Source organism: Humulus lupulus, chromosome 7, assembly GCF_963169125.1.
Source record: "Humulus lupulus chromosome 7, drHumLupu1.1, whole genome shotgun sequence".
NCBI classification, from domain to species: domain Eukaryota; kingdom Viridiplantae; phylum Streptophyta; class Magnoliopsida; order Rosales; family Cannabaceae; genus Humulus; species Humulus lupulus.
The window spans coordinates 52,486,842-52,509,378 of NC_084799.1; the positions used below are offsets into that span (position 1 = coordinate 52,486,842).

Sequence of the window (22,537 nt, forward strand, 5' to 3'; positions counted from 1 at the left end):
TTTCGTCTCCCTACGGAAGTTGTTCACTGGACTTCTTAACATGGTTAAATTTTTTAGGATAGATGGTATTAGATGAACCTTCTATAGACTCATCCCTACGATAACTATAGGAATTAAGCCTATAATAATCAAAATTGTGGGTCAAACTCATAAAGTAAGAAATATTTGTGACTCTCGCCTATCGGGACACATGGATTTTCGTTACTTTGATTGGATAGATGGGTAGTTAATAAAAGTCTAAATGTTTTATTAATTGAGATGTTTCTCTATTTAACTAAGTGAATATTTGTGACTCTCGCCTACTAGGACACATGGGTTCATGGGAAGTTAAAGTACCTAAGAAATATAAGATAACTGTTTTAGTATTTTTCTTATCTCAAAACATTTTGTATGTTATGCTATTTCTAAAAATTTAATAAATAAATGTTTGTCAAGCAATGCGTTGATTTCTACTTAGTTAATAATCGTAGTTCTAGGCTTCTCACCTCATATTCTCTCTAATCTCTAAAATGTTACTCTATGGTGAGAACCTCATAAAATGTTTGTCCAACATCGAGTTCGTGATAATAAAATATATTCCTATTTTTCCTAGGCAATGTTCACCAAGTCCTTCAAAGAGGATTGTTGAAGGTGGATCGAGCAAAGGAAAGAAGGCTAATATTACTAAACATGTTCAAGGACAAGCTGCCTCAAGCTTCTTCTACAAAGAGCAAATGAGGAAGAAATTCAAACAAAAAGAACAAGAAGTCCACTGGCAAGACACCAAATGCTGTAAAGCATCTTGGAGCAAGACCTGATTATAAGTACACTAAAGGGAGTGTTTCCAACTGCAAGGAGATTGAGAATTGGGACAAGATTGCCCGGTGATTAATTCCCAAAACGTGCATCCACAAAGCGGTGGTTATAGTATAGATCGAGCGGTCGATTCCACAAGGAGGCAAAGAAATAAAGTTAATCAATAAATAAAGTTTAGAGATAAATAATGTGAGAAAATTAGAACAAGTGACAATTTTGTGTTTTTGAGATTTGAAGATTATAAATAAAGATATGATAAAAGTGTGATGTAACAAAAGGTAACAAGTAGGAAGGAGCAAGAGTGACATATATGCATACTTATTTATTTGGATATTTGATTCACAAAAGTTATACAAATGAATAGTTCACATCCCAACTATTTATTTGGAAGATTTAACATTACATCACAAATATATTTCACAAAATGTATTTAAGTGATTAATATTCTTTACCATGGAAGGATGAGATAAATCTCATGAGAAATCTAAAAATGACAATATACCATTGACAATAATGCAATAAAAGATTGGACATAAAACCTAACACAAATATTACTTTTGCTATTTATAAAATACATAGAAATAGCATGACTAATTCTATATAGATTTAGCAAAAGTAAATATATATGAATGAGATCGAGAAAATGAGAAATATATTATCTATATTATTTTTACTAATTTGATAATACATATAAAATGCTTGACAAAATCTATATACTATCAGTAAACATAAATAAAGATAACAAGATGAAGAAATAGAGATGAAAGAAAATAAATCACTCAAATATATAAACTTTAAGCACATGGTGACTAAAAAATACCAAATAAAGTCAGAGTGCATATAGGATCATCCTAACCTTCCTAAGAAGGTTAGCCTATTATGCTAGACATTCTCATAAAATTCTAGAGAGAAAATATGAGAAATGAGACTAAAATTTGGTAGAGTTTTGCAACCTAAAAATTACATATGAAATAGATAAAATAAGCTTTTATTTATAGATCCTAAAACGGACTAAAAATAAATAAATAAATATTAATAATAAATCTTGTATTAAAATTATTTCCATTATTAATATTATTTTTATTGTTGTTATAATTATTGTTTTCTCTTTTAAGCTTTAATTCTTTTAAAAAAATTTTTCATTTCAAAGTGCCAATTTAATTCCTAAAAAATAAAACAAATTAAATATTTTCATTCATAAAATATATCATAATAATTCAATGAACATAATAATTAAAACTTAATTTATTTTGACATTTAAGATCAATAAATGTACATTATTCACCACTAATCACCCAGTACTCAATGCATATGGAAACCAAAATAATGAAATATTTGTCTTGGATGTATGTGATTTTAGAGGATGATTCTTCAATTTTAGATCTTTGAATCAGGATCTACAAAACATGCATGTACTTTTTTTACAACTTTTTAGCATTTGGAAATCCGTTAAGGATGAAAATCTGAAGCTTGGAATCTGAAAAGGGTTGTTCGTATCAGACAAGGAAAAATGATAAGCTTGAATGGATTTTGGAAATAAATATATTATTTTAAGACAATGTTTATTCCGATTGTCAGTGGAAATTTGAATTTTAGATTTCCTTATTACATCAACAACAATTTGTAGTTACTTTCACAAGTAATAAAATCCTATTTCTTTAAATGGATGTGAATTGTGGGGTGGATGTATAGAAAATGGGCTATACCTATTGCAACCAAACGAACCCTATGTACTAAATAATGAGTTGTTTAAGATAGCTAAACCTAGGACCGCTGAACAACAAAAGGTCAATAACATTAGAAATGACGTACCTTTGGCATCTACTATTAGGTCATACTTTCTATGATAGGAGTCAAAGACTAACAAAGGTTGGGCCTTTGAGGGAACTCACCTAGGGTGACCTACCTGTTTGTGAATCTAGTATCGAGGGAAAAATGACAAAGCGTCTGTTCTCTGTGATAGGAGATAGGGCCAAAGAACCACTAGGGCTAGTATATTCAGATGTCCGAGGACAAATGAATGTTTAAGCAAGGGGTGGTTATGAGTATTTCGTCACCTTCTGATTTCTCTAGAGACTAATGTAAGTACCTAAGCATAGGAATTCTAAAAATTTGTTAAGAAGTGCAAAGAATTCATTGTTATGGATTTAAAACCAAATTAGGTAAAACGTTAAAGATCTTGCGATCTGATTAGGGTGAAGGATATTTGGATAATCAGAACCAAGATCATTTAATTGAACTTGGAAAATTATCTAAAGCAACTTTCCTAGGGACTCCGCAACAGAACAATGTTTCTAAGCGGCGTGAATCGCGCGTTTATGAAATATTGTGTTCTATGATAAACTATTCAAATCTACTGACTTCTTTCCCAGATCATTTTTGGAGACATACTTCCTAGACCACATGCGACATTTTTTAAATGTTGTGCCATCTCAAAGTTGTCTCTAGTACGCCACTAGAATTATGGAATGGTCGTGAACATCGTTTACCTCATTATGAAATTTGGGGGTGTCCTGCTCATGCCTTGAGGAAAAAGGTAGGAAAGCTAGAATAACGAACTGAGGTTTTCTTGTTTGTTTGTTATCCTAACGGTACTCAGGGTGGTCTGTTTTATAGTCCAGTAGACAAGAAAGTGTTTGGATCTATAAACGTTACTTTTCTCTATAATGACTTCATAATGAATTTGAAGTCTCGTAACAAAATAATATTAGTTGAAAAATGATAAACTATTGTTCCATCTTCACCGACGCAAGTCGATGAAAACAAGGTAGATTTAGAAACCACCAATCCAAGTCAGAACATTATGGTTCCTCCGTAGTGGGAGGTTTTCTCGGAACTCGATACCTATGAGATGGATAGTGAAGCCCACAAGCTTGTTGGGGACACAAGTAACAATGATCCATTGGACTTTAGACAGACAATGGGTATGTCTGAAAGGGATCTTTGTGTAACGTCCTAAATTTGCTAATAAGGCTTAGTGCCTAGATTAGCGTGTCGGGATGGCAATAATTGATTTAATTGTATTATTACATGATTAATTGTGATATATGTGCAATAATACTTAATTGCATGAGTTATAATATAATGTGAATGTATAAGCATGTTTAGGAGAATTAAATATGCATGTGGGCCTGTTCTTGTTAATAAGGACATATTTGTAATTTTGACCTGTTGATGACATAAATGTGATTATGTGTGTGTTATGCTTCAGACCACAATATTGTGGAGATATATTTGAGATGTGTGGTCTGAGGCGGTCCTAAGGAGCGGATTCCCAGAATAGTCACAATGGGGTCAAATGCCTGACTCAGGGTGACCCTAGGGGTATTTTGGGGAGTTAGTGTGTGTTCGAGATTTACTGGGTAACAGGTAGCTATTTAACGATTATTTGGGTATTCCAAGATTAATTGGGGATTTATAGGAAGACTCGATGAATTAGCTGGAATGTGGCAAATGACAAATTTACCCTTGGTGGTATTAAAGGGCTAAGAGTTATGTTATGAGCAATTTGGTCATTTTCAAAGGATAGACTTGGACTTGTACCTTAGGACTCTAGAACTAATCAGAAAAAACACACTCTCACACCTTATCTCTCTCTCTCACTCTAACTTTGGGAAGTTTTGGTACATTGGAGAATTAGCTCAAGGAATTGGAGATTTGAAGCTTGGGGACTGGGAATTGAAGCTGGGATTAAGTGGGAACAACTCAAGGGAAACGAATTCTTGGATTGAGGTAAGGGTTCTACTCTGATTCTTGGTAGTTTCTGTTGGAACTTTGGGGTTTTTCTTGAGGTATAAACCTTAGGCCTGATTTTGGATTTTGGTAAGGATATGGGGTAGTTTTTGGGGTAGTTAAGTTGATCATGATGTATTGATATGGATTCTGGACACAATTCTAGGTTTAAGATTTGATATGGGTGGATTTCAGTGCTTTTGGCTCAAGAAAAAACATAGGAAATTCTGGGTTCTAGAGCTCGAGTCGCGGCCTTGTTCTTCAGGCACCGCAGTCCGCATGAACCTAGAAGGCTTAGGAAGTCTCTGAAATTGTGTAGGTAGTGCGGCCTGCATCCCCCAGAAGAGAGCATTGGGGCTCTCTGACTTGTAGCGCGCTGCGACCCTAGGGGGCTGGGCCACGACTCAAATTAGGGAAATGGCCAAAACATGGTTTTAAGCTCTGAAACTCAAACTTAAGGGCTCGGGAAGGATTCTACTACCTGGTTTAGTTGGAATCGAGGTCTTGGAGGCAAGAATATTATTCTGAATTTTTTAATTGGTTTAGGGTTTGATGGATATTTATTATTATTGCGTTGTAACTAGGTTTTACCACTATGGCTCGAGATTAGGGGATCGTGCTAGGGATCGCACTATACGGTCAGCTCGGGACTTAGGTAAGAAAACTGTTTGTGCCCATAGAGCAGGGCATGGCCTGATTATCTGTGTTTAGTGTTAGACATGAATTTTTATAATCGTTATGCTATGCTGTGTGTTTATGAATGATTGGAGAAGGTCGGGATCGACAAAGGTCGGGATCGGCGAAGGCCAGGATCAGCGAAGGTCGGGTTCGGCAAAGGCTGGGAATGACGACAAGCATGTTGAATGCAAGCCGAACGGAAACAAGCATGCTAAATGCAGGCCACCATGGCATGGCCATCTACGGTGTTGTACTCACCCGTTCGATGAAGACTGTGAACCCAATGCATGGTAATGCCCTTGGTCGGCATAGGCCGCTATGTGAATAGTTTGTTGTATCTGTTTAAAGTTATGCATTTACTGAAATGAATTGTTGCATGCTATGTGTATGGAGTTTTCTTGCCGGGCTTTGGCTCATGGGTGCTCTATGGTGCGGGTAAGGGCAAGGGAAAGGCCGACCAAGCATGAGTTGGAGGGCATGGAGCGACCGTACATGTTTGGCCTACCTGGTCACCACGACTGGGGTAGTTTTGAGGAACATTGTGCAAACGTTTGATTTTGTCGCCTAGGTCGACTGTACCCTAACTTTTGAGTTGTAAATATATTTTAAAACAATATTTTGGGATCCCAATGTAACACCTTTATGATTTAAATGAATGTCCAACCTTTCTATTAAAGTTACACAAAATGAGTCTTTATTTTGATTTAATCACACTTTGGTCTAATACCTCGATTAGCGAGCTAATGGCACATTTTAAAATCATAGGTAACGACTCTACGGTAAAAGGGCATTACACTTTGGCCCGAAGCCAAGTACCAGGAAATTGAGTCTAAGTACCCTAAATTTGTCTGAGATCTTGTAGATGCGGCATTGGACTTTAGGCCCATGGGATGCAATGTAAAACGCCCTAAACTACTACTTTGTAAAACATCTTCATGCTCATAAACTTATAGAAGAAATCCTCTTATTATATGATGAAAATTCCAGTGGGGCCTTGCTAAAACATGCAAGTTGGGCCCAATAGTTTAAAATAAAATAAAAGTTCTCATGCAACGTTTTTAAAAATAAATATAGTTCAAGTCCTACTGATAAGTTTTGAAACCAAAATAAAACATAACGTCATTCTTTAAAATTGGCGTTTAAGCTGATCGTTTACTCGCCCATAGGATACCCCCACGCCATACACACTTTGACGTCGCAACTCCCCACATCACCACGCGTGCCAAAGAGAAACCTTATTTATTACCTGAAAGGAAAGTAAGGGGATGAGCTAAAAGCCCAGTGAGGAAGTACCACTACTACAAAAATGGGATTTCCTGACAGTTTTTAACCGTCACTATTGAGCAACGACGATAGTTGACTAACTGTTGTATTTTCCTATGCCGGCGTAGGGGTAGCTACGCCGACAGTTATTAGGTGTCGTCGTTGCTGGCTACGCCGACAGTTATTAGGTATCGTCGTTGCTAGCAACGCCGACAGTTATTAGGTGTCACCGTTGCCGGCTACGCCGACAGTTATTAGGTGTCGCCGTTGTTGGCAAAGCCAAAAGTTATTAGGTGTCGCCGTTGCTGGCAACGCCTACAATTTTTTGGTGTCGTCGTTGCTTGCAAAAAAAATTATTTATTTTTATTTTAAATTAAAAATTATGATTTAAATAAAACGTTTATATACAAATCTAAAAAATTATAGATTAAAATAACAAAACTTATACAAAGTATTTACAAATCTAATAAAACAAAAATTTGACAAATATAACACTACTACTTGACTCAAAAATCATATAGCCTTGTCTATAAACATAAACGTCTTGACCTTAAAAAATATATAACTAGATTTACAAAGTAAATAATTAACCACTCAAAAAAGAATAATTTACTCTAATAAAAATTACAAATAAAATAAAACACTAAATTTATTTTCATACAACATATATTTCTTCTTCTTGTCCTTGTACTCACCCTCATTACCAATAGTCTTTCCAAAATAAGAATTTGTATTGCTTCCTACAACAATTAAAAAAAAAGTTAGGATTCTAAATAGTCCAAACTATGATTAGTGTCAAGAGTTTAATCAGACTGTGATTAGTGTGACAATCATAACTGTGAGAAAGACAAAGAAATAGAGATATACCTTTGCCTTATGGTGTAAAAGCAAACTTGTTTCAACACTCTCACGCATTCCTGAGGTGCTACTTGTTACCTTCTGTCGTGAACTTACCTGGAAGCAACAAAATCAATAAATGGAGTCACCCTACAGGATACTAGAAGAACCATAAGTCACGAGACAAAATTTAACCAAACTTTTGAATATGATTTCAGCTCAGATGGACAATATATAAAAAGAGCCATTTCTACAGCTGTCTCAAATTCAGGATCTGTTTTCATACCATGATTTCAAATTATCAACAAAATTTGAACTCCTTACTATTTGTACCTGTTTAATCTAAAGGTACAAGTTTCATAAGAATTTATTTCAATTCATATATGTAGTTATTTCTATATATAAAACATGCAATAATAAAATAGTACACATAAATCTGAATACACCAAAACAGATGGAAATATTATATCAAATTAGATTAAATATCTTTAATGACCCAACTATTTCTAAGACTTAGATCATTAAACCTACTAGACATAACTACTACTTTGAAGAGAACATAAATGTGAAAATTCATAACTTTATTGAAAACTTTAAAATAATATTTGTAATACATAAATGAGCTCATTGTTTCAAAATAAAACATAACTTTAAATGAAATTGTTTACAAAGCTAAATGCGGAAAAATACATAAAAATGTAATTTAAAGAGACTAAAGAAAATAATGTCGTCCTTGAATCGACACGCAGCCCATCCACTCCATTCATCTCAGCACACACAACAAGTTTTCAAGAATCCTTTCGCCTTTGTATCTATTTTCCTGCATCACACTAAAAGTAAAGGAGTGAGCCTAACGCCCAGCAAGGAAAAACTACTAACAACATAAAACATATACATAAATCATATCATAAATATATATTATAAACATATATCTCAACTATAACCCATGTACATGGTAAACATTGGGGTTTGCTAACTAAGCAACTATAAGCCTCAAAATACAATGAGGTTTGCTAGCTAAACAATTATAAGCCCCAAGAACATAAAAGTGTTGGGGTTTGCTATTTAAGCAACTATAAGCCCCAAAAACATATATATCATAACACATAATATCATATCATAACATAACATATTATAGCATAATCATAACATATAAGCATACAAAAATTATCCTATTTTCCTTACCAAAATCGGGATATTTAAGAACAAATGCGAGAATTGGAACACTCATAAAACCAACAATAAGAATGGTGAGTATTTCTAAAGAGTAAAGAATGAATGTGGAAACTAAACCTTCAATAAGAAACTTACCAAGAAAGATCTTTTAGTTTCAAGAACCTAATAAAAAACCAAAATCAAAAGTTAGGATCTGAATAAAAGGAACTAAGGAAAACTAAAGAGTTTTAAAGAACTAGACTTAAAGAATAAGAGTACCTTAGTTGACCTTAAGGATTGGTCTAACTTCAATACCGAAATACACTAAACCTCACTTCCCAAGTATTTTATAAAGCTTAAGAATGGTAAAGCTTTTGCCCAACCCAAGTGTTTATCACTCTATGGTAGTACTAGCACCTTGGAGTTTGATCACAGCTGAAGAGTGAGTGGAAGGGCTGGGTACTAGGTCTTATTTATAGAGTCCAAGGAATAAATATCTTCTTTTTGGATTGAATAAAAATTAATGAATAAAATTGGATATTCGTCAATCAGAGGCTGAAGACTCGGTCAAAATTATCCAGGGCAAGTCTAAGGAGTCAAAAATTATTTAGAAAAAAAAACATCTACTAATGGCGATATATCGCCCCTTATGTGGAGATAAATCGGCTCTGCCCTAATCTCGAGCCTCTGTTCGTACGATCGTGCAACGTCAACGTGTTTTTCGTATTCTTCGTCAGGCGATATATCGGCTTCAATGCTGCGATATATCGACATACGTGAATATTTTAAACATGTAATTGCACTTTTTCAGTATAATTAAGGTTGGATAACTGCTTTGACTGAGTCAAACTACGACCCTAACAGTTTCCGGTGAAGATTAAAGCTTATATTTCCTTATTTTATCATTAAAATACTAATTTCTTAATAGTCATACTAATGACAAGTGTCATAATCCTATTGGCTCTATCTAAACCTTAGGTTATAATAAATATCATATTTATGACAAGCAATATTAATCAAACCTTATGTTATAATTAATATTCTTAAACTATAGGTTAAACTTATAAAATCCATAACTATTGCTAGGAGTTTCCAACAAAGTCCCGGTTTGAACCAAAATCTACGAAATCTAGAATACTACAACCACTACTAACTAGCTAACTAAGTAAACATTCTGGGACTCTACAATATCCCCAATTTAATCATCAAAAAAATATAAAGAGAAAAATTATCCAAATCTAAATAAACAAAGCAATATCATAAACAAAGTATCCCACACTAATGCAGTATCAATGCATTATATTCACTCAGCTATCACTAGAATTATTCTTGCTTCATTTTTTTTTGCCCTTGATGCATTATTTTTCAAATTAGTTCCATAGAAATTACTAGTCATAAAATCTAGTTATTGCTTTTTTTTTCCTGGTTATGATACCAAAGTAGTAGCAGGGCAGTAGGCACCTCAAATGTATGGGTTTTGTCATGCAGTCCCGTAAGTTGAACATGCATTAGTCTTGAAAATTTCTCTCAATAAATGGGGCTGAGATCAGATAAACATTGTATCAACGATGAGAGGAGAAATACTGAGATCATAGTGAGAAAGAATATGGCAGTTATATGGAAACTGAAAGAAATCATCATATTCATAATTACTACTAAGCTGAAAAGTATCACAATATATAAAGTGTGGTTATGAGGAAATGAATAGATTTCATGCTCAAAATCATGATCAAAGTGTCCAACTAAGATACAGGTAATAATTTGTTGGTTTTTATTGATCAAATCAGAGATTATGCGCAGCGGAACAACAATAAAATTGTCAGATTAATCCCATAAGATTTCTAGATCTACTTCTTCACACTCATATATATATTGAATCAAGGACAAGAATAGAAACATTACCTCAGGTCCTTCCTTGCTGCTATCTTTTCGTATGGCTGAATCCTTGAGATCTCACACCAAGATCTTCAAAAATGTTCTCAGTCACCCAAAGAACGAGTGTGGGCTCACTATACAAATAATAGGCAATAACTATTTATCAGATATTCTCAACACATGAGATCTGATAAAGTTTGGACCAAGGTTTTGTGAAGAATAATGACCTTTGTTTTTGTCACTGATCTTCTTCTCTGAGAGAATTCTAGATATTTTTCTATCCCTGAAAACTTGCGTTCTGTGAAAACTGATATCCAATATTTAATAATATCCAATATATTAAAATATTTGTTATTTTAAACAAATTCAAAATAACTGATCAGTTATCAGATTTTTGTTTAAATAATAATATTTAAATCAAATCAAAATATCTCATTATTTATTTAATATTTAAATAACTAAAATTGTGGAATCAAGAGACCAAGTCTCTCTCTTATGCGTGTAGCACAGTGCACATGCACTGTGCCACACGTGTACTGCATGCATGTGCAAGCATGTGATTTTTCCCAATTTTATTATTATTTAAATACCAAAAAATCCCAAAAAATAAATTAATTCAAAATTAATTATATTTTTGTTAAATCAAATAATTAATTAATTCTTAATTAATTAATTACACATAATTAATCAATAATTATGTTTGATACATAGAAAAATATTTTAGTTATCACATAAGTCCTTTTTGCCCATTTTTGTATTTGCCTTTGACAGTGATTATTTGAGCCATTTCGGGGACCATGGACCTATAACATTAAGCTCCAATAAATTGAAACTAAATAATTAAACTCTTTAACTATAATAGTTAATTTATTAATTCTGATATTACTCCACTATAAATTCAGAATTGCACTCTTTATGTTATAGATATACTTTTACAGAAATCTTTTTCTTAAGTCGTCCATAGATATAACCATCTTGCAATAGTTCAACCCTCTAATTAATTAGTTCATAAATTAGAATGGAAGAATTACCATTTAACCTTTCTAATTTACTTCTTATTACTTAAGTACCATTAATTCACTAGTGAATAATTAATCTATAATCTAATTATAGATTTGAGCTCAAAATCATTCAGTTCCAGAATTAACCCTTAAGAGAACTAATATACGATCCGTTAGGAAAGATTAGATTCCATATTGTTGATACATGTTCCCAGCCATCCATGATATTAAATCTCCAAAACAAAAGTCATTAGCCTCATGCTTTGAAGAGACCTTAACGAGTGAATCAAAAGATTTAATAAACATGAACAGGAGTTCATGAACACTCAGGATTTAGGTTGATCTATAAATGATCATCTGTTATGATATGAATTACAAGTCTTTATTGTTAAATGGTTTTTGGATAAAGAGTTTAATTCATATCGGTCCATGTCATATATAATCATATTATATAAAACACCTTTACCGAGATGTCTTTCCACATCAATAATCCGAATATAGATTATTTGTATCATTATGATACTCAGTAAACCGTACTTACAACTCCAATTAAAGAATACCATAACTTTAATTTGTTGTTGTTGACTATTTTTATTCATTCATGTGATCTTAATTCTCTCGTACTAATACAAGATCACACCCTCGATAATGAATATGGAATTTTTATGATATTTACAAAATTATTCAAACAATAATTTAATAATCTAAATATGACAATAATAATAAACCATTGTATTTATTTATTCACAGAAAAAACAAATGTCTTTACATTACATACTTTTAGGACACACTCCTAACATAATTTACATAGAAAACCCAAAAACTTTCCCCTTTTAGACACAAAAAAGAGAGAATAAAATTAATACAACAAAAAATTTAACCTGTAAAACATAACAAATCATGTAATCAAGCACCACAAGCTTTAAATTTGGAAAACCAAGAATATAACAAAACCTCCTTAAATCAGTGCAACTAATGACAATCATACAAAAATTAGACATATTTTTCCACCAAAGTCTCACTTTTTCACTCCATTAAACAAATCTCAAAACAAATAAAAAAACTACAGATATAAACAAAAACAAATCTATAGATCATATTTATTTATCAACAAAAACAAAAACCAACTACAAATCTCATATATTTATCAACCAACTGTAAATCATATATAAATAAATACATATATATACCACAAAATCAAAACTGGTTTTGGGTGATTTTCTTCGTAGTAGCAAATCAGAGACAGAGAGAGAGAGAAAAAAAATGAAGTTAAAACTGAAATAAAATGAATAAAATATGTGTGTGTACCTGGTGAGAGTGAGAGTGTGTCAGGAAAGGTACCTTTCAACTTCACCACTGACTTAACATGACCCTTGAGTGTATGCAACTCCCTAAGTCTGCAATCATAAATCGAAACAAATATTTTTTCTAAGCAGCTCGACAAAATTCAATCACAACAGTTCTTATGATCAAAATATGAGTAACAACACTTTGCTAAGGCGATAGACCCTTAAAAACCTGCCTAGTATGGCAAGCAATACAACTTAAAATTAGAAAGCTGCACTTGCTCACCTTGCCACCTCAGCCCTGCGCTTGGCTTGTTCTGCAATCTATGAAAGCTCCCTGAAACTACTTTTTTCGGGAAAATATTGTTGGATTCCGGTGGTTGAAGACCATGGAGTGTCTTCTGTGTTGCAGCCCATTGTGCTTCTCTCTCTTCTTTTCCATAGTCTTTATTTGTGGTAAAGACAGTCTGTTGTAAGCAGAACGCAAGAAAGCAATCAATAAAACAAAAATGAGAAGTTTAACCAATGATTTGACCTATTCTCCAATCACACGAAAACTTAACAAACTGTCTACGCCTTAATTAATCATGCGCTCTCTTTCGTGTGTGTGCATGTGTTATCCTTGCACATGTATATATAAATATATATATATATATATATATTTATGCTCATATGTATTTAATGTCAAAGACAAAGGCATCATACACGCGTTGAGAGTACTGATAATAGGTAACTTCTGCTATATACTTTGTACTACACACATCTCAATTGCAATTATATCTAATGAGCCACATGCATGATTAATTAAAGTTTTATGACTATTCTGTAATATAAATCATAACATTCTGTTTCAATGCACTAAAAATCAGTGATGAGAAATATACAAAAGACAAAAAAATATATATTGAAGTTTATAACATAGCAATTTATATATATACTTGCAAATTACCATGGAATTTCATCACTTTCTTTTCTGCGCCATATATACATATATATACCTGCACATTACTGATACTTGCATTCATGAATGAAAGGATCCAAAATTTAAGAGCTAAACCAACAATCAAACTCACTCTCATCCTTCATTCTTCCTTTAACTCTCTCTAGTGTGGTGGTCCTTTCTCACTCACATCCACATAATCAAACTTACCACTCTCATTCTATGTGCACATATATAAACCATCAGAACATACTAATTATAAAAAACATATAATACATAAAAATATCAATATTGACCTATTAAAGTTCTCAATCTATAAATCCTCATCCCAGAACATCTAGTAAAATGCGTTAGCAAACCACTTTTGATGAGTCAACATACTATTAATGACTCAAAGATTATAAAAAAAATATATAAGCTAAAGTGTCAAACCAAAGATCTAAATAAAGCCAAAATAGTCAAATACAATTTACCATGTAGTTCTCAGCAAATTTTGGGTTCAACAAGCTTAACCAAGAAAAATTTATGCAACTAAATATTAATCTCTGCAACTAAAAAACAATGTCTGCCATTTATCAAATAGGTTTAAGTTAACCTTACAAAAACAATCTCTGCAACTAAAAACCAAATAGATGCTGAAACCATTCCTGTTCCACTCTGAGAGATCCAGCCCCATCCTTGCGCCCATCGTCAACCCAGCTTTGCCTTCGCTGCGAGCCACCGCACACCTCCGCTGTGAGCAACGTCAGGCCTTCGCAAGCCTCTTCGTGCTCCGCCTTCGCGAATGCTCACCCCGCGGGCTTGACTGTGGTCTTCCATGGATTTGCGAGAAGAAGAAGGGATATGGAGAAAGAGAGAAGAAATGGAGTTCAAGAGAAAAATAGGGAATTTGGGGAGGGAGCGGCAAACAATAAAGATAGCGGGTATTTGGGGATTTAAGGTTTTATTATTATTATTAATTTGATAAAAGGGTTTCATTATTAATTACAGACAACATGTATTTATTTTTTAATTTTAGTTTAAAAAAACACTTATTATTTTAACTTTTTATCTCAATATGTATTATTAATTTAATATATAATAATTGATTAAAAGTACAATATAATAAAAAAACAATTATTAAGATATTAAAAAAATAAATTATTTAAATAACTCATTTTCAACTAAATTACTATAATATATAATGTTAAAAATTATTAATAAATATTTATTAAATTATTTAAAAGATATAAAATTTAAAATAATACATTTACAATTAATATTAATTTTAAAGTATTTTAAAGAATAATAAATATAAATTTTGATATAAAAATGATTATAAATACAAAAGTTAATAATATGAAAAATTTAGAAAAAAAAAATCTAGTTTTAAAAGTTTTTAATAAATACATAATTTTTATAAATATATATTTATATAATTTAGTTTATTTTTTAAATTATACTATTCATTAATTATAATTTTAGATTTTTTATTTGAATTTTGGCGACATTTTATGACTGTCGACATTGGTCTGGAATTAACTGTCGGCGCTGGATCAATAGCGACGCATTTTAACTGTCGGCATTGGTCTCGAATTAACTATTGGCATTGGGGTCAATAGCGACACATTTTAACTGTCGCCATTGGTCTCGAATTAATTGTCGGCATTAAGGTCAATAGCGACAGTCAAAAGCAACGGTGACAGTTATTAGCTGTCGGTGTTGGTCTCTATGCCTATAGTTTTTAACTGTCGGCGTAGAGTCCCACTAAGCAATTACTGTTAGGAACGAGTTTCCTAATACGCAGCGGAATAGTGGTGGGGTTGGCCCGGTGTACAACAAAAATTTTGTAACATATTTAAACTACCTTTAAATATGTGAATCCATTAATATACATACATTAATCATAAGCAAGTTAAGGATAGAATTCATACCTCTTGAAGCCTATCAAGTGTCATTGCTATCTTTTCGTATTTAGAACGATCTTCCTATCACGCTCTCATGTACTCACACCAAGATCTTCCAAAGCGTTCTCTACACCTCAAGAAATGTGTGGGCACTTAGAGAATGAAGGATAGTTTATTTGTGATTCTACTTGATGTACTCAACACATGAGATCAAAAGAATAGGCCTGAGAATTGGTTCTTTATTTTTCAGGGAGAGAAAACTATCGTCCTATTTTTCACAGAGCGAATAGACTGAGTTGTCTCACTTATCTAAAATTTTCTGATTAGTCATACTTAAAAGAAAATATTCAAATTTTAAAAAATAAATATGTAACCAATTTACAATTTACTTTTTAATTAATTAACTATTCTATTAATGAAAAAATCCAAAAACCAATTTTTTGAATTATCCATTAATTAATTAAATAAAAATGAAAATCCTATCCCTGAAAATACCCCTACACGCCAGTGCACGTGTAGCCTCCCTAATTTTAGGGATGTTGGTTTTTCAATTTTTATTTAATTATTTATTCAAACTACTTTGTCAGATAAGATCTAACAACCTCATAATTAATTCAAATTTGAATTAATTATCTTTTTAACTAATTATCAAATATAATTAATTATTTGAATAAACATCAATCTTTTAAATTCAAATCCAATTTGAACTTATCAGATAATTATCTCCCACTCAAATAAAGATATTTAATTAATTCTACCAATTAATTAAATCCAATATTATCGAAAATAAATATTTAATTTATTATAATTTTAAAAATTATAATTAATTAATTATTTAATTAAAATTTGAAATTAATTAATTATTTAATTAAATTTCGAAATTAATTTAATTATTTAATATAATTTCGAAATTAATTTAATTATTTAATATAATTTCGAAAATTATACAATAATTAAATATTAATTAATTTTGTTAACTACAACTAATTTGTAATTAATTAATTAATCACTATTATCATATAATTGCATATTTGGCCTGAAGAACAATTTCTTCTTAAATATGTCTTTAAACTATTTTTCCCTTCATATCAACTCTTACATTGAACAGTGTTGATAGAGCCGCTATAGGGACCTATGGACCTATAATTCCAAGCTCCAATAAATTTGCGATTATTAATTAAACTCTTTAATTAAATAATCTTAATTTATTAATCTCATGATTATTCCACTATAAATATGAGACTGCACTCTTGTAATTATAGACATTTCATTTACTGAGTACTTTATAATCATAAAGCGTCCATTGATATAATCATTGCATATAACTTGACCCTCTAATAATGGTTCATAATTAATCGGAAATAAAATTACCGTTTTATCCTTTTAATTAACTCTTGTTTCCTTAAGTACCATTGACTTTACTAGTGAAGGTTAATTCATAACTAAATTATGAATTTGAGCTCAATAACCTTTCAGTCCCAAAAGTCAACCCTTAAGAGAACCATCATTCAATCTCTTGCGAGAAGGCATAGATTCCATATCTGTATACTATGTCCCCATCCATCTACATTAATGAGTTCCCAAAACAAAAGTTTATAGCCTGATCATTTTGACAGACCCTAACAAGTGAATCAAAGAACTCATATAACATAAACAGGAGTTCATAGTAACTTCAGGATTAAGATCAATTTGTATATGATCATCAGTTGATATATTTAATTAATACTTCGAAACGGTATTTAACTAAGTATTAATAAACATATCTGGTCCAGTTCTATATATTCTCTAATATATAAAGCACCTCCACTAAAGTGTCCTACCACACCAGTGATCCGGATCTAGATCACATGTATTCATAATACTAGTGGACCGTACTTGCAGTAATTAATCTAAAGATTCCATAACTTTATTTTACTACGAACTATTTAAGTTCATGTATCTCAAACACAATCCTCCGGTACCAATACGTGCTTGAGATCACATATATGAACTTAGGAATATTCTTGATATTTACATAATATTATCACAGAATAATATAGTCCATAAAATATATGCATAACAAATTCAATTTATTTATTTATTTCATAAAACAATGTCTACTACATATGCTTTCAGGGCACATTTCCAACAATTACGACAGTCAACAGAGTTGACTGTCGTGGTTGGGTGTCGTGAAAGCCCAGTTTTGTAGTAGTGTACATACAACAAACAAAGAAACACACAACAAAACATAATCATATCGTAAGACTCCTACAACCTCATATACACACATTGTCATACATCATACTTAACATCATCATCATACATAGTACATAAACGTTATTATCATACATCATAATCATGCATCATATATCATTAACATATTCAAACATCATCATCATGATATCTTTGTTAGGAGTGTGTCCTAAAAGTATGTACAGACATTTGTTTTTTCTGTGAATAAATAAATACAATGGTTTATTATTATTGTAATATTTAGATTGTTAAATTATTGTTTGAATAATTTTGTAAATATCAGAAAAATTCCATATTCATTATTGAGGATGTGATCTTGTATTAGTACGAGAGAATTAAGATCACATGAATGAATAAAAATAGTCAACAACAACAAATTAAAGTTATGGAATTCTTTTATTGGAGTTGTAAGTATGGTTTACTGAGTATCATAATGATACAAATAATCTAGATTCGGATTATTGATGTGGAAAGACATCTCGGTAAAGGTGCTTTATATAATATGATTATATATGACATGGACCGATATGAATTAAAGTCTTTATCCAAAAACTATTTAATAATAAAGACTTGTAATTCATATCATAACTGATGATCATTTATAGATCAACCTAAATCCTGAGTGTTCATGAACTCTTGTTCATGTTTATTAAATCTTTTGATTCATTCGTTAAGGTCTCTTCAAAGAATGAGGCTAATGACTTTTGTTTTGGAGATTTAATATCATGGATGGCTGGGAACATGTATCAACAATACAGAATCTAATCTTTCCTAACGGATCGTATATTAGTTCCCTTAAGGGTTAATTCTGGAATTGAATGATTTTGAGCTCAAATCTATAATTAGATTATAGATTAATTATTCACTAGTGAATTAATGGTACTTAAGGAATAAGAAGTAAATTAGAAAGGTTAAATGGTAATTCTTCCATTTTAATTTATGAACTAATTAATTAGAGGGTTGAACTATTGTAAGATGGTTATATCAATGGATGACTTAAGGAAAAAGATTTCTGTAAAAGTATATCTATAACATAAAGAGTGCAGTTCTGAATTTATAGTGGAGTAATATCAGAATTAATAAATTAACTATCATAATTAAAGAGTTTAATTATTTAGTTTCAATTTATCGGAGCTTAATGTTATAGGTCCATGGTCCCCGAAATGGCTCAAACAAACACTGACAAAGGTAAACACAAAAAATAGGCAAAAAGGACTTATGTGATAAGTAAAATATTTTTCTATGTATCAAACATAATTATTGTTTAATTATGTGTAATTAATTAATTATTTGATTTAATAAAAATATAATTAATTTTGAATTAATTTATTTTTGGGATTTTTGGTATTTAAATAATAATAAAAATTGGGAAAAATCACATGCCATCACAGACATGCGGTACATGTGTGGCACAGTGCACAGGCACTGTGCTACACGCATAAGAGAGTGTACTCAGTCTCTCGATTCCACAATTTTAGTTATTTATATATTAAATAAATAATGAGATATTTTAATATGATTAAAATATTATTATTTAAACAAAAATCTGATAACTGATCAGTTATTTTGAATTTGTTTAAAATAACAAATATTTTAATATATAGGATATCAGTTTTTCACAGAACGTAACTTTTCAGGGATAGAAAAATATCTAGAAATCTCTCTTAGAGAAAGAGAACAATGACATAATCAAAAGTCATTGTTCTTCACAAAACCTAGGTCCAAACTTTATCAGATCTCATGTGTTGAGAACATCTGATAAATAGTTTTTGCCTATTATTTGTATAGCGAGCCCACACTCGTTCTTTGTGTGCTGAGAACATTTTGGAAGATCTTAATGTGAGATCTCAAGGATTCAGCCATACGAAAAGATAGCAGCTAGGAAGGACCTGAGGTAATTTTTCTGTTCATGTCCTTGATTCAATATATTTATGCATGTGAAGAAGTAGATATAGAAATCTTATGGGATTAATCTAACAATTTGATTGTTGTTCCGCTGCGTATAATCTCTGATTTGATCAATAAAAACCAACAAATGGTACCAGAGCCATCTTCACACATATATGTATTGAATCTGTGTGGGTTTAATTTTATGCATTTATTTATTTTGATGAATGAATGGATGGCTTAATGTGATTGAATGCGTGTGAATGTGATGGACCCAAAACAGGTATGTTTTAAAAATTTATACTCGCAAGCGCACAAATCGTATTTATAGAATAGTGTTCGTGTAAGCACGAGATCGAACCCAAATGAGTTGTCTAAAATCGAAAAGAAAACTATTTTATATCAAAATTAATAAATTCTAACCTAGCTCCAAAGATTGATGAGAGTTTTGTATAATGAAAATAAAATAAAAGACAATAATAAAGATATTAAAGACAAATATATAAACATAAATTAAAAGTAAAAATCAAGATGGTAAAATAAGATTATTAAGGATTAGAATCCACAAAATATAAGTTCAATAATATTTATAAGTATATTGATTCCCAAGTTTTAGTGATAGTTAAAATAAATTAAACTATAATTTTCCAAATAGATTTATAATTTTAAGCACAAATTACTTCTAAAAAAGATAAGATTTTTCTTCATTTTTCAAAATTATAATTTCAAAGCATTTAGTGTAAATCAATCTAATGAAATAACAAATAAATCAATGAACATTATTTATGAGGCAAAACATAATATTTTTGTTCTAAGCATGGATGTGTACAATTTAATGACACATCTTACACAAAGAATATTATGTTTTTGCAAAATGAAGAACAAAGTGCATATTATCTAACAATCTAAAATATGAGATATTAAAGATGAAATACATATATGAAGAAGAAAATTCCATAAACTTTGTTGCACAAAATGGGAAATCAACATACAAAATAAATACTATCTAGTTACATATTGTTTCATCATCACCTTAATAATCTTAAAAAGATTAGAAACTCATAACTAGAATAGCAAATACACACTAAAAATTACAAACATAAATAGGAAAATTTGGAGGAGAAACCCCCAAATTTTTCCTCTAAAAATACATAGAAAATAACCAAAAAGAAGAAGATGAAGAGAAAAGAGAGGTTTTGAAATGTGTAGAATTTTTGGTATAGTAACCTCTCCCTAAAAATGGACACCTTAAATGGTCTTCAAAACTCCATATTTATAGCCAAAATGAGGTATTAAAATAATCAGTTTAAATTAATTAAATTGATTAAATTAATTTAATTAATTATAATATGGTAAATAGAGGTAAAGTATAAGGTGTAATAATGATGTTTTGGGGTAAAATGTGTAGAAAGTAGGGTAAAAAGTTGGCATTTTTGGCAATTGTGGGACAAGGGAACATTGGCATTTGTTGGGCTCAAGAATAAACCAAAATGGCAGCCATTTTGGTGGCTGGGACAGGCATGATTTCGGCTGGGCTTTATGGGCCAAGTGGGCCTAGGCTGAAGCGTGGAGGCTTGGATGGAGTTGGCATGATGCATGCAATTGAAGAGGAAGACTTGGTGGTGAGTGCGTGCATCAGGTGGCTGGGAAGGAAATGCTTCAGGACTCAGGAGGTGGTCTTGTTGACTTTGGCTGGCGGAGTCACGCAGGGAGGAGAATCAAGAGGCAGCTGATGGGCGGATTGGGCCTGGCAGATGGGTCTTCGGGCCTAGCTTTTCAGAAATGCCACATTTTCCTTATCTTTTCAGTTTTAATTCTTTTCATTTATCTTCTTTTCAAGCACAAAAATGCAACATATTACCTACACAAAATAATATAAATTAAGTCATGATAAAATATTTTCAATTATAAAATAAACTATATTAATTCTTTGAAAATATTAATTACAACTTAATTTAATTTAACATTTAGTTTCAATAATACATACATTTTTTTACTTCCCTAAACACAACAACTTAAATAATTAATTACAACATTTTTCAACAAAATAACTATAAAAACACACAAAAATATATAAAATTAAAATAAACCTAATAAATCCAAAATTACTTAAAAACTTAATAAATCAATTAAAAACTCAAGAATTAAGCAACAATTAGCACATAAAAAGTGGTAAAATAACTCTATTTTGTAGAGTTATCAGAATGTTGAATCATTAATTGTATGGTGTTTTTGGGTTAGGATTTGTTTATGATTAGATCATTGTGTAAGCCATTAAAGGGCATAGGATTTATGTAATTTTATTTGGTTTTTGACACCATAAAATTGTAATTCCGATCACACAAAAGTCAGAACGGAGCCCGGGATTCAGATTTCAGTCACCGATCCTCCGAGGCTGACCTCCGAGCCGAAGCGGGACGTCGTACGGACGGGTCCGTACGGATCCGTACAGTCTAGCCCCGGCGACCTCGTTTTGACGCCATGTGTCCCCGCCTGATTGGTCCAGAATTTTTTTATTTTTTTTTAATTTTTTCTGAAATTAATCTGTTATTTTTTAAAAATTTTAAAATGTTCAAATATCCTATTTTTGAAATTTGATATTTAAATAATGAGATAATTTTGTTATCTTAACAAATTTATTTTAACATCTTATTTAAAATTTATTTTTTCAAAATAACATATTCTAATTTAAATTCATTTCGGTTTTAATTAAAAGTTGTTTTAATTAAAAAATAAAAATAAAAATAATGATTATTTAAAAGTTTGTTTTAATTAATCAAAATAATTTGAAAATTATTTTCTTATTATTATTCTGGACCAACAATGTCACATTTCCTACCGTAGTAAAGTAAAGAAGCCCGATGGAGATCAATGCAGTTTTATTTTATTTTAATTTTATAAAGTGGTTGTAAAATTAGAAATACCCAAAAGCACCCGGTTCAACATTTATTGTTTATTTATTTAAAT

The 22,537-nt window shown here is 31.1% G+C and overlaps 1 protein-coding gene and 1 long non-coding RNA gene across 5 annotated transcripts; both read right to left on the reverse strand.

Annotated features, from left to right (window-relative positions):
* Positions 1 to 7,868: 7,868 nt before the first annotated feature.
* Positions 7,869 to 11,375, reverse strand: LOC133792715 (uncharacterized). Its single transcript, XR_009874258.1, has 2 exons — positions 10,363 to 11,375; positions 7,869 to 8,135 (listed from the first exon to the last, which is right to left on the reverse strand). It is a non-coding gene; the product is annotated as an uncharacterized LOC133792715 (long non-coding RNA).
* Positions 11,376 to 11,921: 546 nt separating this feature from the next.
* On the reverse strand, positions 11,922 to 14,494 carry LOC133792713 (ATPase 5, plasma membrane-type-like). 4 transcript variants are annotated; one of them, XR_009874257.1, is made up of 4 exons: positions 14,163 to 14,494; positions 13,572 to 13,630; positions 12,909 to 13,089; positions 11,922 to 12,733 (listed from the first exon to the last, which is right to left on the reverse strand). XR_009874257.1 is itself a non-coding variant. In XM_062230619.1 (3 exons), the coding sequence occupies exons 1-3, from the start codon at positions 14,248 to 14,250 to the stop codon at positions 12,687 to 12,689; spliced, it is 321 nt and encodes a 106-aa protein (XP_062086603.1). In that variant the 5' UTR covers positions 14,251 to 14,494; the 3' UTR covers positions 11,926 to 12,686. The 4 variants fall into 4 exon arrangements, 3 of the variants coding, with proteins under 3 accessions (XP_062086603.1, XP_062086604.1, XP_062086602.1); XM_062230619.1 differs by lacking the exon at positions 13,572 to 13,630 and having other exon boundaries at positions 11,926 to 12,733; positions 14,158 to 14,494; XM_062230620.1 differs by lacking the exons at positions 11,922 to 12,733; positions 13,572 to 13,630 and having other exon boundaries at positions 12,756 to 13,089.
* Between the last annotated feature and the right edge of the window lie 8,043 nt (positions 14,495 to 22,537).

Bases quoted from the DNA above. Each gene is read 5' to 3' on its own strand.
- LOC133792713 (XM_062230618.1), bottom strand. From the start codon at position 14,250: ATGGGCGCAAGGATGGGGCTGGATCTCTCAGAGTGGAACAGGAATGGT. The intron at 13,090-14,157 runs GTTAACTTAAAC...TGCTTACAACAG, and splicing joins GCAGAGATTGTTTTTGTAAG to ACTGTCTTTACCACAAATAA.